General features: G+C 40.5%; 1 protein-coding gene and 2 long non-coding RNA genes across 3 annotated transcripts; 2 read left to right on the forward strand and 1 right to left on the reverse strand.

Moving 5' to 3' along the window:
- The first annotated feature begins 426 nt into the window (after positions 1 to 426).
- LOC114159532 (uncharacterized) lies at positions 427 to 2,976 on the forward strand. Its single transcript, XR_003598604.1, has 3 exons — positions 427 to 1,141; positions 2,666 to 2,735; positions 2,850 to 2,976. It is a non-coding gene; the product is annotated as an uncharacterized LOC114159532 (long non-coding RNA).
- A 4,883-nt stretch (positions 2,977 to 7,859) lies between these two features.
- Positions 7,860 to 15,096, reverse strand: LOC114159529 (cytochrome P450 2K4-like). The gene is made up of 9 exons (XM_028041493.1): positions 14,640 to 15,096; positions 14,392 to 14,554; positions 13,858 to 14,004; positions 13,541 to 13,701; positions 9,012 to 9,191; positions 8,781 to 8,922; positions 8,397 to 8,581; positions 8,177 to 8,318; positions 7,860 to 8,090 (listed from the first exon to the last, which is right to left on the reverse strand). The coding sequence occupies exons 1-9, from the start codon at positions 14,844 to 14,846 to the stop codon at positions 7,903 to 7,905; spliced, it is 1,515 nt and encodes a 504-aa protein (XP_027897294.1). The 5' UTR covers positions 14,847 to 15,096; the 3' UTR covers positions 7,860 to 7,902.
- Positions 11,099 to 11,766, forward strand: LOC114159534 (uncharacterized). Its single transcript, XR_003598606.1, has 2 exons — positions 11,099 to 11,494; positions 11,706 to 11,766. It is a non-coding gene; the product is annotated as an uncharacterized LOC114159534 (long non-coding RNA).
- Positions 15,097 to 15,227: the final 131 nt, after the last annotated feature.

The following is a 15,227-nucleotide window of genomic DNA, read 5'->3' on the forward strand; positions in this document are numbered from 1 at the left end:
CAAAATGCCCAGTAAAACTACCATAGGACATCTTTACAAGTAGTTACTGTAATTTGCATTGCATTATGGGTATAGTACATAGTATTATAGTAACTTACTGTATGTTTTGAATTTGCAGTAATTTACTGTTTACACATTGCAGTAGTGGTACTGTACTTATAATATACAGTAAGAATTATATTTGATTTCCAATGGTCATCATAGCTGCTTCATCGTGGTTCCCTGTTTCTGTATTTTTACTCCTTTAGTGGTTAACATATTTTTAAGGCAGAAAGAGAGCATGTACTTTTGTTTTTTTCACATCCTAACTAACATTAATATGCAGTTTATCTAGCTACGTCATCAAGCGTGGCTTCGCTTCCAACCAGCTTTTTCTCTCCAAGTGCAAGTGCAGCTCTGTCTCCGTGCTGTGGGCTCACAATGCTTCAGCTCTTCAAGACAGGTAAAAAAACACTTCTTAGAAAACTGTTTGAAGCCAAAACCTAGTCTGGAAATGTACATTTTAGATGGAGTTAACGTAGCTTATAGCATCATGCTATAATGCTATAACTTAGCATTATAGCATGAGCTGGTTTGTGCTGGTTAGCCTGGTAAAATAACGTTACCTTTACGTTACTAACTCTGATGTATTATATAACTGGCATATTGCAACGTTATAAGTTACGTGTCTGTAAATGAGGTGAAAGATAGGAAAATATGATGTTGTTATTTTTTGAGCTGGTTCGGAATTAACGTTAGCTAAGGTGCTAATTTTACCGTTGAAGGTTTTAGCTTGACTTTTGCCGCTTAATCTTCCTCGGGCGGCTTTGGGTTGAGATGCGCTCAGTGCTGAGTGTCTGTTAGCATTGTTGTTACATCCTTTGTCGAACAATATAACCTTAACTGATAAGTGATCCCCCCCCCTTTTCTTTTTTTTACATCTAATGACTGTTCATTTGTTTAAACCATGATCTTGCAAACGTTAAAAGTGCAGATTAGCTACGTAGGTCAGCAAGGATGAATTTCTAACATTGTTCTTTTTTTTTCTTTTCTTCAGATGGCTTTTTTTTTCACTCCCAAGCTTTTTCCCTCCAAGTGGCTGTGCAGTTCTGTCCTGCTGACTGCTAACATAGCTTAATCTCTTCAAAAGACAAGACAACAGGTAAAAAGACAGCTCTTCAAACATATTTGAAGCCACAAAATAGTCTGGAAATGTAGAGGAGCAGCTAACCTAATCTATAACTTTGAGCTTGCTACAGCTAGTTAGCCTGCTAAAGTACCATTACATCTCCAACATAGTGTATAAGAGTCTGTAAATGAGGACAAAGGTGATAAACATTAAAGTAGTTTCTGTTATTTTTTGAGTTGGTTCAGCCACAGTGGCAGGTGGACAAAAAAAGTTAATTTCCAACCCTGGTTACATATAAGGACTGTTTGTTGGGGATATGGGTTCCTGGTGGGGTTTCTGGTGGTGCTCCTACAGCTTTCCACCAGATGGCGCCAGAGGTGGCTCCTCCTGGCGGGGCGTGCCGGTATCAGGCGCACCTGAACCACATCTTCTCATCATCTCGGGAGTTCAAGAGGAGCTGACTGCCAGTTCTCCGACGCCTGAGTGTTTGCCAACAATGGTGTTTTCAGCCAGACGCTGAGTTTCCTCCGTGAGAGGTTTTTTCTCCCCTGGTTTTCCCTGTACCTACCTTCTCGTGACGCCGTGGAAGTTACCCACTGGTTGCCCGAGCTCCTTCCCTGTTTTCCTCAAGTGGACCAAGCCATTTTCCTGAGGAATCCTGACGTGCAGTCGAACCGCTCCTCTGTCTCCCACCGCCTGAACTTACCTGTCCGCCCTCCACCACAGCCTCTTCCGCGCCAGCTCACCCGAGCTACGGTCAAAGAAGAACCCCGTCCGATCGGAACCCAACCCGGCAGATTTCCCTCCCCAATCTGAACCGCCAACTCCACAAGTAAGACCAGTTCTGTTACGAATCTATGTTTCCATTTTCCCACATCCTTGAACTCATCATCTCTCTCTCTACTGCCACCGTAGTGAGCCGCCTTTTTCCAGAGCTGCCTCCAGAGTGCCGTGTCCTTTCAAGACAACCCTTATCTGAATCTGCAATAAATATTATTACTGATCTTTTGTCTACTCTGTGGTGTTCTGCATGTGGGCAAAAAGAGTTGATTCCAACATGACACTGTTCACATGTTTAAACCATGCTCCTGTAAATTTAAAGTTAAGTCAGTACTAACAGGTGCAACTATGTACAGGTGTAAATTCTGCAGTATTTGTACTTCAGAATTTACAGAATTTTGTAGTCATGTGAAGAAACATCAACACACAGCTAATTATCGGTTTGCATGTGGAATAGAGCAATGTCCTGCTTCCTTCAGAACATTTTCTGCATTCAGGTCCCACATGCACAGGAGTCACCGCCATTGCAGAAGTCAGACTGAACACTTGTGGAACTGTACTTGTGGAATGTAATGCTTTAAAAAATGCATTTAGCCCCACAAACTGTCATTCACATCCACTGTTTCAGAGTGGTAGCAGGATGTAGGGGTAAAGTCTAGTCTAGTCTCCGGGATGAGGTTCTCAAAAACCTGTTGTAATCTGGGTGAACTGGCCCTTTAAATATAAATTACTACCAGTAATTCATATTTAAGAGAGTTTTCCTTTTATGTTTTAAAGGTATCTTCCACCAAGATGTCTGTTGAAATGGAAATGACCTTACCCACTACACCAAGGGTAATCATGCTTGGTAAGAGGAATATTTTCTATCACTATAATTTTTTTTTAGCAATGTATGTAATTGTTATGGTAGTCTGTACTTTTACTCACTAGCGTTAGCCTGACAAGGGTTTGTCTATTTTAGGAAATAGCTTGATGTCTGCAACCCGGTGGATGGTCAGTATGGAGGAGAAGGTATTTTTCGAGCCTGAGCAACTACATGATTTTGCCAGCGTCCTTGCTGTCGTTTTTGGGTCATATTATGTCTTCAATCTGGAGTATCAGGAGTCAGCATCCACCATGCTGGAGATGATACAATGGCAAGTACTCTACACCAAGCCATTTATGAATTAAATTTAATGACAGTTTGACTGATGATGAAGAACCATAGCTGATTGCTGTATTGTATGTCTTCATTAAAAATTACAATTAATATATTTTATTTCTGTTAAAAGATTCTTTGTGAGGATCAATCCAGATGTTGGTACCAAATGCACAGCCAAAGTCGGTACAAGCCGCAAGACGGGAAGTCTTGTCAAGAGGAAAGTAGTCAATGTCAACTCCCAGATCACCACCTTCTTCCAACGACTTGCTGAATTTGAATGGAGGACTTCCTGTCACGATGTGCGGGTGTGAGGTGGTGAGGCAGACGCTGTAGACCCAGATGAGATGAATAATGGAAGTTTTAATGATGAAAATAAGGTCAAAAATCCAAAAACCTGGCAGCACAGTTGAGCAGAAGGCTAGGGCTCAGCACTGGTAGCAACAGGCTACACGAATGGACAAGATCACATTGACTACGACAAGACATTGACAAGGACCCGACGAGGAACAAGGAACACAGGTGGAGTTAAATACACGGGAGGGTAATCACAGAGACGAGACACACCTGGGAACAATCAAGGGGAGGACAGGACAACGAAGAAACTTAAGGACACAGAAAACTCTAAATAAACACAGAAAAACACAGATCCTGACAGTACCCCCCCCCTGAAGGGCGGCTACCAGACGCCCACAAAACAAAAACACAACAAGGGTGGGCGGAGGGGCGCTGGACGGGGGGCCAGAGTCCAGAAAAAACAAAAAACAACCCACCATTGTGGGCGGAAACACAGGAAGGGCCAAGAGTCCAAAAACAACAAAAAACTACCCACAGGGTGGGCGGAGGCAAAGGAGGCGGGAACCACGGAGGCGGTCCTGCGGTCGTCCGCGGCGCTGGAGGCGGGAACCACGGAGGCGGTCCGGCGGCCGTCCGCGGCGCTCGAGGCGGGAACCACGGAGGCGGTCCGGCGGCCGTCCGCGGCGCTGGAGGCGGGAACCACTGAGGCGGTCCGGCGGCCGTCCGTGGCGCTGGAGGCGGGAACCACTGAGGCGGTCCGGCGGCCGTCCGCGGCGCTGGAGGCGGGAACCACGGAGGCGGTCCGGCGGTCGTCCGCAGCGCTGGAGGCGGCGATGAGGAGTCCCGGGGGCCGCCCACAGTCGGCGACGACGAGAACCCAGAGGCAGGATCTCGGGAGGAACGCTGGGGGTCTGAGTCTCGGTCGGAACGTTGGGAGTCTCGGTCGGAACGCAGAGAGTCGGGGTCTCGGTCGGAACGCAGAGAGTCGGGGTCTCGGAAGGAACGCAGAGAGTCGGGGTCTCGGAAGGAACGCAGAGAGTCGGGGTCTCGGAAGGAACGCAGAGAGTCGGGGTCTCGGAAGGAGCGCAGAGAGTCTCGGGAGTCGGAGTCTCGGTAGGAACACTGGAAGTCTCGGTCTCTGGTGCACCGGCTGATTCGGCCTGGGGTGCGCTGGCTGGAACGCCGGCTGATTCGGCCTCGGGTGCGCCGGCTGGAACGCCGGCTGATTAGGCCTCGGGTGCGCCAGCTGGAACGCTGGCAGGAGGTGCTGGTCCCGGAACTGGAGCGGGATCTGGGCTGGCGGAGAAACTTTGCGGCTTGGGAGGCAGAGGTTTGCCAGCCATGACGGCTAGGGCCGCCTTACGCTCCCACTCTGCCTCCCTCTGCAACTCCACCAACCCCGGGTGCGGAAAGCGAGGAACCCAGTAGTCCAGCAAAAGCCCTAAGTGGATGGCGAAACCGAGCCGTCTGCCGGCAGCGTACGGTTTGGCCATCGCCTCCTTATATTCTCCGATCGTTTCCGTGAGTTCCTTAATATCTTCTGGGTCCATGATGTAAAATAAAAATAGCGTGCCTCACCGTTCGGTTTGTTCGGGTCCTACTGTCACGATGTGCGGGTGTGAGGTGGTGAGGCAGACGCTGTAGACCCAGATGAGATGAATAATGGAAGTTTTAATGATGAAAATAAGGTCAAAAATCCAAAAACCTGGCAGCACAGTTGAACAGAAGGCTAGGGCTCAGCACTGGTAGCAACAGGCTACACGAATGGACAAGATCACATTGACTACGACAAGACATTGACAAGGACCCGACGAGGAACAAGGAACACAGGTGGAGTTAAATAGACGGGAGGGTAATCACAGAGACGAGACACACCTGGGAACAATCAAGGGGAGGGGAGGACAGGACAACGAAGAAACTTAAGGACACAGAAAACTCTAAATAAACAGAAAAACACAGATCCTGACACTTCCAACTAGGTATTTTACCAAATGTAAATGTTTATTATTTTGTTGTCTTTTCCTCCTATCTTGCATGCTCTGAGTTTACTTTAGCCTTATTTAATATGATTTTAATGATTATTTATGAATGGCATGTGATTCCTACACAATAGCCCTTTAGAGTAGCCAGCATCTTTTCTGTGTCCGTGGTAAAAAGTGGATGTCGCTGCATCTCTTAATAAATCACAGAAATGTATAAGTGTGTAGTCGTTTAAGTGTGGTGTATTTTTATACTATGCAGTTTTCAGTTTATTAGGCACACCTTTGCAGTAATCCGTCAGCACCAACAAAATGACTTAAAGATTGTTGTACTTCATCGTCCCCTTGGGGACATTTGTAGTACGCAATCTTTTGAATTACTGAAGACTGATTAACTGCTTTTGCCATAAACAATCCAAAAACCTGAAGTGAAGCCAGTCCTGCTCATTCTTTATGCAGCTTCTATTATCACTTCAGTCCAATTGATTTTTTTTTAAACAAATTATCAACTTAATGCTGCTTTATGACAAAGATTTTATGCATTTGAACATTGTCACTTCAGCTTGATTTGTCAACCTTCCTGTCGATTTGAAAATGTAGATAACTTCCTGACCATCTCATGACCTCCCACATTGTCTGTCTTATTCTTTACAGTTCAGCTTCCACAAGATGGATCCCACTGATTTTGTTTGACGAATGGAATAAAAGTTCTTCTGATGTAGGAAATGTGTTCTATGGTTTTGTTGTTTTATAGCACATTATATTGTATTGTGACATTGTTCTTTATGACATTGCGAATATGTAAATGGATTTTATTTCTACAAATCTGCTGAAAATAAATACCTGTCGTTATTCACAGTACTTGGACTAAAATTTCTTTTATGAAATTTTTCGGTTTATGGTAAAATATTCTTATATTAAAAAAATGTAAACTTTAATTTACAGTAAAACTCTGACATTATGTTGTGAAACAAGTTTACAGTAGACCAGCTTTCCTATAAAATACAATTACAGTAAAGCAGTTATAACTGTAAAGCACACTCACAGTAAAAATTAACTGTGAAATATCATAACAGTAAAGGTACTGTAGAATGGTAATTACAGTAACTTGCTGGCAACAGTGTTGCCAGTAAGTTACTGTAAAATTACAATAAAAGGTCTAACAGTGAAGTGTCACAAACATGCAAAAAATAAGGAATCTGGAAGAGAGCAAACACTTTTTCATACAACTGAAACTTTTGGGTAGTGTTTTTGCGTTAGATGGTCGAGAAATCATCTCCTAGAGGAGCTTACACTTCAGGTGATGTCCTGTTGTTGGAAAAAATTCAAAGTGACAGCTGCTTGTTTTGCAATTACAGATGGTAGAATATTAATAGTCACGTTCAAGGTGGGAGGGGTGCTGCTAGGGCATCAGGTGTGACAGATAATGACTGGCTTGTGTACATTAACACCATTCTTCAATGTTCACACCAAATTTGGCAGCACAACTCTTTGGCATCTTCCAACAAAACTAACAACAAAGTACCTCTCACTGAGCTAGGTTGTGTCCTCTCACCACACCTCTTTCCATACATGGTAACAGTAAGCATTTTACCTTTTAACTCATCAAAATTAAATATATTTGTTCCTTTTAATCAATCAAGTTTATTTGTATCACAGATTTCAGCAGCAAGGCAGTTCAAAGTGCTTTACATAAGAACACTTCTTTACAATACATTTATAAAGAAAACACCATACAGTCAAGAATTGAACAAATATTTTGATATTTTGATAGTTTGATGAGCCATCATCAAAATCATACACGTCAAATATGTTGGTCAGTGTTTCATTTATTGTAGTTCAAAAGCAACTCTAAACAGGCAGGTCTTAACTTTTGAATTAAAGGAACTCAGTGTTTTGGCTGTTTTGCTAGATCGTTCCTCTTTATGTACATAGATAATAACTTCTATTAAGTTTTGTTTCTATTCAGGTGGAGAAAGATGTGGCACATCCACACATTTATCTGTTCTAAGCATCTGTTTAGTGTTAGGATGGTTTCGGAGTCACCTCGTGATATTGTCTGCATAGTTATGGTAGCTAATCTTATTTTCTGTTATTTCATGAGCTAGTGGAAGCATATAGGTATTGAATAAGAGGGGTCCTAGGATTGAACCTTGGGGTACGATGAGAATCTTCCTATTGAAATAAAGAAACCCCTGTTCTTAATGTAAGATTTAAACCAATGGAGTTGGTTTAAACGACTGGACAGCTCTCCAGTCGTTTCAGTAATATGTCATAATGAATATAACATATTACTCAGATGTTTCAGCAATGTTCATAACTCTACCCTCTATCTTAAATTATTACACGCTCTGTAAATTTACTTTGTCATAAGTAAATAATGTGGAAACAAACTGAATCATCTATATAAGCCAGTGAAATTAACTCAATAGAAGAGTAGAAAAAAGTAAGAGATAAAGCGCATAGCTGAAAAATAACTGTCAAGCTCTTTAAATAAAGTGTGCAAATTAAAGTGACACGCAGATATTTAAAGTGAAAATATGTATTAGTGACTTCAGGGTTCTGGTAGAGAGATCAACTACAATCTAGTGATTCATTCTTCACTGCCGACTGATGGCACAGAGCTCATGAGGAGAAGGAGGGATGGTGAATCCCACCGCTGGAGTCAGATCCAGATCATCTTCAGAAACTCCAGGCGGAGGCATGAAACGAAATCGTTGAAGGAGAGAGGTTAAGAAGAGGAAAATCTCCATCCTTGCCAGACTCTCACCAAGACACACCCTGCGACCTGCAACGAGAAAACATGTAATGCATTTAAATTCGAACATGAATGGTAAAGATTATCTGATTAACAAACTGCGAGAGTTGTTTTACCTGCAGAAAATGGTAGAAAAGCATCTCTCTTGATAAATCTTCCCTCCTTGTCCAAGAAATGAGAAGGGTTGAAGGTGTGAGGGCTCTCCCATTCACTCTCATCATACAGAACAGATGTAAGGAGGGGAATCACAGTAGTTCCCTAAAGACAATAATACGAGCATGATCATCTGGAAGATGTTCTCTGTTGGAAGCTTAGAAATATTTTCATCCTGCTCACCTTTTTGATAAAATATCCATGAAAGGTGACATCTCGACTGGTTTTGTGTGGGACAGCCATAGGAGAAATGTTACAGAGCCGCTGTATCTCATGGATGACAGCATCAGTGTACGGCAGATGTTTACGGTCTTCCACATGAACCTCACGGCTTCCAACCACCCTGGTCAGCTCCTCCTGAACCTGGTCTGCAGTAAACAAGAAGGAAATGATCTACAGTTCTCCCTCGAGGGATCACAGTTACCTCATAGACTTATGTACACATATGTACTGTATGCTTGGATTATATATTATTTTTAACTAACATTTAATCGTCAGAGGACATGCTGAAAATCATGTTTTCTGGGCATAGGAAAAATATCCCAAATGTTTTCTTGTCTTTCATACCCTGAATTTGTGGATACTTTGCCATGAGCAGCAAACCCCACCTCAGTGTTGCCGCTGTGGTGTCGGTTCCAGCAGCAAACAGGTTTGCCACTGTATATAACAGGTTCTCCTCAGTGAACTGAGTGTCTTTGACACAAGAATCCTAAAAAGAAAACTGTGTGAATACTGTACCTGTGGCAAACATGTTTAATGTTGCCATTATTCTTTAAAAATAGATTTGTGTTGCCTTGCCTCATCTTTCTGCTTTTGAATCAGAAAACAGTCGATCAGTCCTCTGCATATCTGAGGGTTGAGTGTCTCTTTCAGTTTCTGGGTTAAATCCTTAATTTTTCTCATCGTCGTTTCACCATTTTTTAACATAACCTGACGGCTTTTTATCCATCCAACCAGCCGAGGAAATGTATTGTAGAGCTTGAAATTAAGAAAAATATATTTTAGGAATAGAGAAATTCAATAGTGGTTCATTTATTTAGCATGAAAGAAGTCAGGTTGAGCTTGTTTTGAGATACTGGCCAGAGTAAATCCTTGTTGGGAAGGAGCTTTCAGAGCTCTGCAGTATACTAAATGTGATGTTGGGTTGAACATTAACAACAAACTGGCACCATGAGCCCAGCTTTAGAAATGGCTTAAAGGGGCTCAAATTTTGGGGGGCAGCAAAGATTTTGAATGTTTTTGTAATGACTGCAGGTTTTACATTGTAAACTCACACATCCATATGAAGTGTGCTGTTTTAATATTGCTACAATTTTATTAATGTAGACAATACTCAAATATTTAAAATTTCTTAACTTATAGTACATCTTTTTGGGTTAAGGTGGAGCCATGTCACATGGGACATTTTAATCCTGCTGATGTGAAGGCCGTCCTATTAATGTCCTGGAATATTTCTTTGGTTAGGGCACAAAAACTTCCTCCAGCCCTACAAACTTATCTTTCAAAATCCAGCTCTTCAGGTACCACATATTACAACCACCGCTAACAATAACAATAACAAAATGTTAGTGGCAGCAGTAATGTGCAGCAAAAGCAGGTAGATAATTTAAAGGACAGATGAAGGACAATCCTGGAAGAACACCTATTTGTTGTAATGGAAAAAGATGTAACATTTATGTGAAAACATTTTAAAGCTATATGTGTGCTCGTCCTTGCACCTCACATTTTATGCACACATTCTGATGGTCTATCACATAAAATCAGCAAAGCAAAATACATTAAAGGTTGTGGTTGTAAAAAGCAAATTATGAAAATTACATAAATCTAAATAGGTCTTTTATGAGAATTTCATTTTAAACTTCTGAGTATTTTTATACATGTGTAGCAGCATAAATGGTACGCTGCCACTTTAAGATCAATTTCAGCTGCTGCATATAAGCAGGTCTCTACCTGCCACAAGACTACTTGCGTCATGACGTCAACTAATTCTGCTTAGTTTGTTTGCTGAGCTGTGCTGGGTAAGCGTGGCGGTTTCTTTGTTTGTCAGCTTTTATCATAGCAATTAATGCAAGCTGGTCTGATCTGTTTAGCCTCCCTTGCTGTGCCTCCAACTCCTGGACCAATTTGTTCGGTTGTTTGCTGCCGGTCTTGTGCGCTATTCGGTTCCCCTGCGAAAATCTGTTCCCCCTGTGTCGGGAGCGCGCATTACAGCCGGAGAGGCGGATCTGACCATTTTCACGGCGCTTCTGATCGATTTCTCGGTAAAAACAACTCAGTTAATCATGTCAAGCTTGTAACATTTAGTTTAATCGGCAGCTATTGTTTACAAAATTGTAAAAATAATTAAATAAACGAGGTCTTTTTACGCTGTTTTGTGTTATTTTAAACGCCAAGAGAATCGGTCTTTTTCTAACTTTTGTCACTTACGCCTGACAGAAATAAAAGTCAGTCAACACTTAGTGTGTATTTATAATTTTTCATTGCTGATATAAGACGATTGCTGAAAGCATGGCATAATTATTAAGACTTCCTGAAAAGACGAAAGCGTGGACTTTCTGGTAAATCCCGTTCTAATGTAAAATATGACAGATTACTGTAGTAAGGGCATTTCTAGTATACTGCAGGCTATCACACATAACAATTTTTGAGAATTTGGCAACAGTTGCCCTTTATTCCCAAACGTTATGGGGGGAGGAGAGTAGAGAATGAATATTTCAGCTGCCTGAAATAACCTGTTCCTGTCCATAACATGGGAACAAATTAATTCACCAACAAGGCCTTAACTCTGTTTATTCCTCTTATCATCAACAATAAATCCTGTGAATTTGGTAACATTTGCTCTTTATTTGACAAAGTTATGAGGGGGGAACCATATATTTCTAATCCTTAACAGTGGTGAGGATAACATTAATATTCTTATTTTGAGTGTTTATGACAATTGTTATCATGATTACTATTATTTGTATGTTTGGCTAAAACATCTGTACTTAGCAAAACTTAATACATTAACATGGACTCTGAAAACATTTATTTAAGGAAATTGTCTACAAATTAATAAGTACAATCATTTCATCTTCTATATTTTTTTCATAAATGACTGTGTTGGTGCTTAGCACATCCTGTGTAATAGTTTTATACACACACAAACACACATATATACGGTCACGATTGTACATGTATAATCGTGTGTGTGTGTTTTTATACTTTTGTTGTTAACAGAGGACCTAAAAGACTTGTGTCACTTCTGTGGAGAGATGGAAAGTGACACGGATGTGAACTGGGTAGGAAAGTTTTTAGAATTATTCAAAGACTTAGTGTTAGTAAACTAAATGAAGAGGACAAGTTTTATCTAATCTTATCTTGCGTAAACAAGCTATGATATGATCCTCCAACAGTTGGAATATAAAGGAATCTAAAATGATTGATTATATATTGTAATTGTAAAGACATATTTTTCTAAAAAAAACCTGATATTTTTGGTTTCTTTCCTAGATCCAGTGTGACGTGTGTCTGAGGTGGTTCCATCATGCATGTGTGGGAAGCCCACCAACTGAAAAAACATATCACTGCTTTGCGTGTTTGCCTTAGTTGCCTTTGTTCCTGAGATTGCTGTGGTGTGCTTGTTTATGTATGTTGTTTAAAGGTTAATAAATTACATTTTGAAAACTGTTTGATATTTATACTTACAAGACTTTGATATAAGGCAGCTATGGAAAAAAGTTTAAATCCCAAGGCCCCTCATAACTTTGTCAAATAAAGAGCAAATGTTACCAAATTCACAGGATTTATTGTTGATGATAAGAGGAATAAACAGAGTTAAGGCCTTGTTGGTGAATTAATTTGTTCCCATGTTATGGACAGGAACAGGTTATTTCAGGCAGCTGAAATATTCATTCTCTACTCTCCTCCCCCCATAACGTTTGGGAATAAAGGGCAACTGTTGCCAAATTCTCAAAAATTGTTATGTGTGATAGCCTGCAGTATACTAGAAATGCCCTTACTACAGTAATCTGTCATATTTTACATTAGAACGGGATTTACCAGAAAGTCCACGCTTTCGTCTTTTCAGGAAGTCTTAATAATTATGCCATGCTTTCAGCAATCGTCTTATATCAGCAATGAAAAATTATAAATACACACTAAGTGTTGACTGACTTTTATTTCTGTCAGGCGTAAGTGACAAAAGTTAGAAAAAGACCGATTCTCTTGGCGTTTAAAATAACACAAAACAGCGTAAAAAGACCTCGTTTATTTAATTATTTTTACAATTTTGTAAACAATAGCTGCCGATTAAACTAAATGTTACAAGCTTGACATGATTAACTGAGTTGTTTTTACCGAGAAATCGATCAGAAGCGCCGTGAAAATGGTCAGATCCGCCTCTCCGGCTGTAATGCGCGCTCCCGACACAGGGGGAACAGATTTTCGCAGGGGAACCGAATAGCGCACAAGAGTTCTTATAATCTGCTTTATTTTTTTAGTCTCCTGCCGAGTCCCTGACAACTATTCTATTTGGATGTACACTCGCTGCTGTTTTGCCTACGATGAATTGTTTTAAAAGATTTGTATGAACTTTCCCCCGCTGCCGGGAGCATTGATGGCACTACGACCGGGATGAGGAGCAATATTGTAGTGCTATTGTATCACTGTTTTACTCATATTGTTTCATTTTTTGTCTTTCTTTTAGGGACTGAGGCTTCTGTGGTGGCGGTGGTGACCCCTGGTGGCGGTGTCTTGTCTTGTGTGTTTTGTTGGAACACCCCCTTTTTTTGTGTGTGTGTGTGTTTGCCGTGTCTTTGTAGTGTCCTGGGTGATCCCTTTTCTTCACTGGATGTTGCCCCTTTCCTCACTACTCCCCCCACTGGTAAGCCTCAGTTTCCTTTGAAATTTAAACATTTTATAATCAACTTTATTAAAAAGGCATTCACTGTTTTAACTATTCAATTTCAGGTTATTGTTAATTTAAACAACCTATTAAAGTTTAATAAATTTTTTTTGTAGAACTGTCTGAATCTTGTCTCATTCCCAGTAGAACGTACCTGTGTCCTTATTATTATTATTATTCTATTTTCCTGGAGTTATTCCAGGTGGCGTTGTCGGTTTCCCTTATCTTAAACTTTAACATCTTACATTTGGGTTTCATAATAAAGAAAATCCACCCTAGGTTGCCACACATGTAAATTAATGGGTTTGGACTTCATGGACTTTAGATAATAATTTAACAGTCTCTACCTTTCATACAGCTAACTTTGTCGTGGTCTACCATATACCAAGTTTAACTTATGCAACTTGGTAAATAATTTAATTAAGTGAAACATTAAGCTTACCTGGATTTCTGCCGAGCCAGCTATCTTAATATTCTCAGTGATACGACTAATCAAGCCTCTGAATTGAGGATCATCGTATTCAAATCTGCTTCCAAACACAATGGAGGAGATGATGTTGGATGTTGCATTATTTGTTGGACAGGATGTGTTAAATGGTTTGCCTGTGGAGCAAGAGAGTTACTGTTTTATCTTGTCTACTATTAAAATGTACTTAACTTACAAAAGGAATATGAATTAGTAGACTACAACAATGATTAAACCATTTCAGTGAAGAATTTCATGTCTGTTTCTTAGAGAAACACAGCATTATGTTATACCTTTATAACTCTCAAACACTTGAATGAGGTGTCCACACTCCAAGATTTTCTCCTCTGCAACTCTCTTCCCCATCCCAAAGTCTTTCAGGGTGCTGAGGGCAAAACGACGCATCTCTTTCCACGTTTCTCCATTTGAAAACAGAATTCCTTATACAGTAAACAGAACTCATAATCAATTTTGAACTTTGTCTCAATCTTTTGTCAAGTTACAAAAACAAACATTTCATTGGCAGGTTTACTGTGATAGACCAACAATAAGTAGTGATGCTTTAAAATAAACACAAAACCCAAAAGTAAATTATTTTAAAAATCATTGGAATACCTCAGAATGGATAGAGATAATCTCCATCCATTCTCACTTACATTGATCAATTTTCCTAAAACAAAAGGGCAGAAATGTTACTTCTGCAATACTGGGAGAAGTATATCTAAAGAAAAACTGATTAGAGGTCACTCTTTTCTACGGAAGAGGATTAGAACAGTTGTTCATTAGCACTTTTGGAAAGATTTGTAATAATTTACTTCTGGACATACCACGATGTTTTGCTAAATCCGCAAACATAGGTGTGATTTCTCTTTCTCCAAACTCGTCTGCATTGCTGACCAGAGCCTCTCTGACTGTCCTGTACCCGGCTAGGACAACCACTTTTTTTGGTCCAAAATAAACTGTAAATACAGACCCATATTTCTTGGAAAGCTGAGTGAATGAAAACAGGAGAACAACATTTAAACAGAGATTAAATAGATTTAAATGTTGCTGTACAGTTTAAGTCAGAGCTCACCTCACACAGTGTTTTGTAGGGTCTCTGGAGATCAAGCTGCAGCAGGTTGCCAAGCAGAGGCAGAGGCTTTGGTCCTGGAGGCTCTTTACCCGTTTCTCTGGAGGAACCAACAGTCACCAAATAAAGGATTATGAAAAGGAGACCTACTCCAAGTACAGTGGTAGGACTGGAGAAAAGAAAGAAACCAAAATCCTTCAAAGTCTCCATGTTCTCAGCTGCTTGCAATCTCCTGGTGTGAACATTTAGCTAAGACAGAGAGGACTTTATGTTCCTGTAGGATTGTTGTTCTCCGTTGGCCACACCTATTTAACCTTTGTCCATTAGCATGACACTGATCTCAACTCTGGCGTTGGTTTACTCCACTCCATCCCTGAAGCTTTGATGAATAAAAATATATATATAGAAAATGGATTTATACTTTTACCACAAATATTTAATGCCAGGAACATTTTCCCATTAATAAAGAACTGAGTCTGTCATGTTTCCTCTATGGTTGTACTGGCAAATGATTTTATGTTTATTTGTATATTTCTTGGGTTGCACAGTGGTGCAGTTGGTAGAGTTGTTGCCTTGCAGCAAGAATGTCTT

This window comes from Xiphophorus couchianus, chromosome 16, assembly GCF_001444195.1.
Source record: "Xiphophorus couchianus chromosome 16, X_couchianus-1.0, whole genome shotgun sequence".
In the NCBI taxonomy this organism is placed as follows: Eukaryota; Metazoa; Chordata; class Actinopteri; order Cyprinodontiformes; family Poeciliidae; genus Xiphophorus; species Xiphophorus couchianus.

Coding starts and splice junctions, on each gene's coding strand:
- LOC114159529 (XM_028041493.1), bottom strand. CDS start 14,846: ATGGAGACTTTGAAGGATTTTGGTTTCTTTCTTTTCTCCAGTCCTACC. Junction 14,555..14,639: donor CCTACAAAACACTGTGTGAG/GTGAGCTCTGAC, acceptor TCATTCACTCAG/CTTTCCAAGAAATATGGGTC. Junction 8,091..8,176: donor TTTTCTACCATTTTCTGCAG/GTAAAACAACTC, acceptor TTCTCGTTGCAG/GTCGCAGGGTGTGTCTTGGT.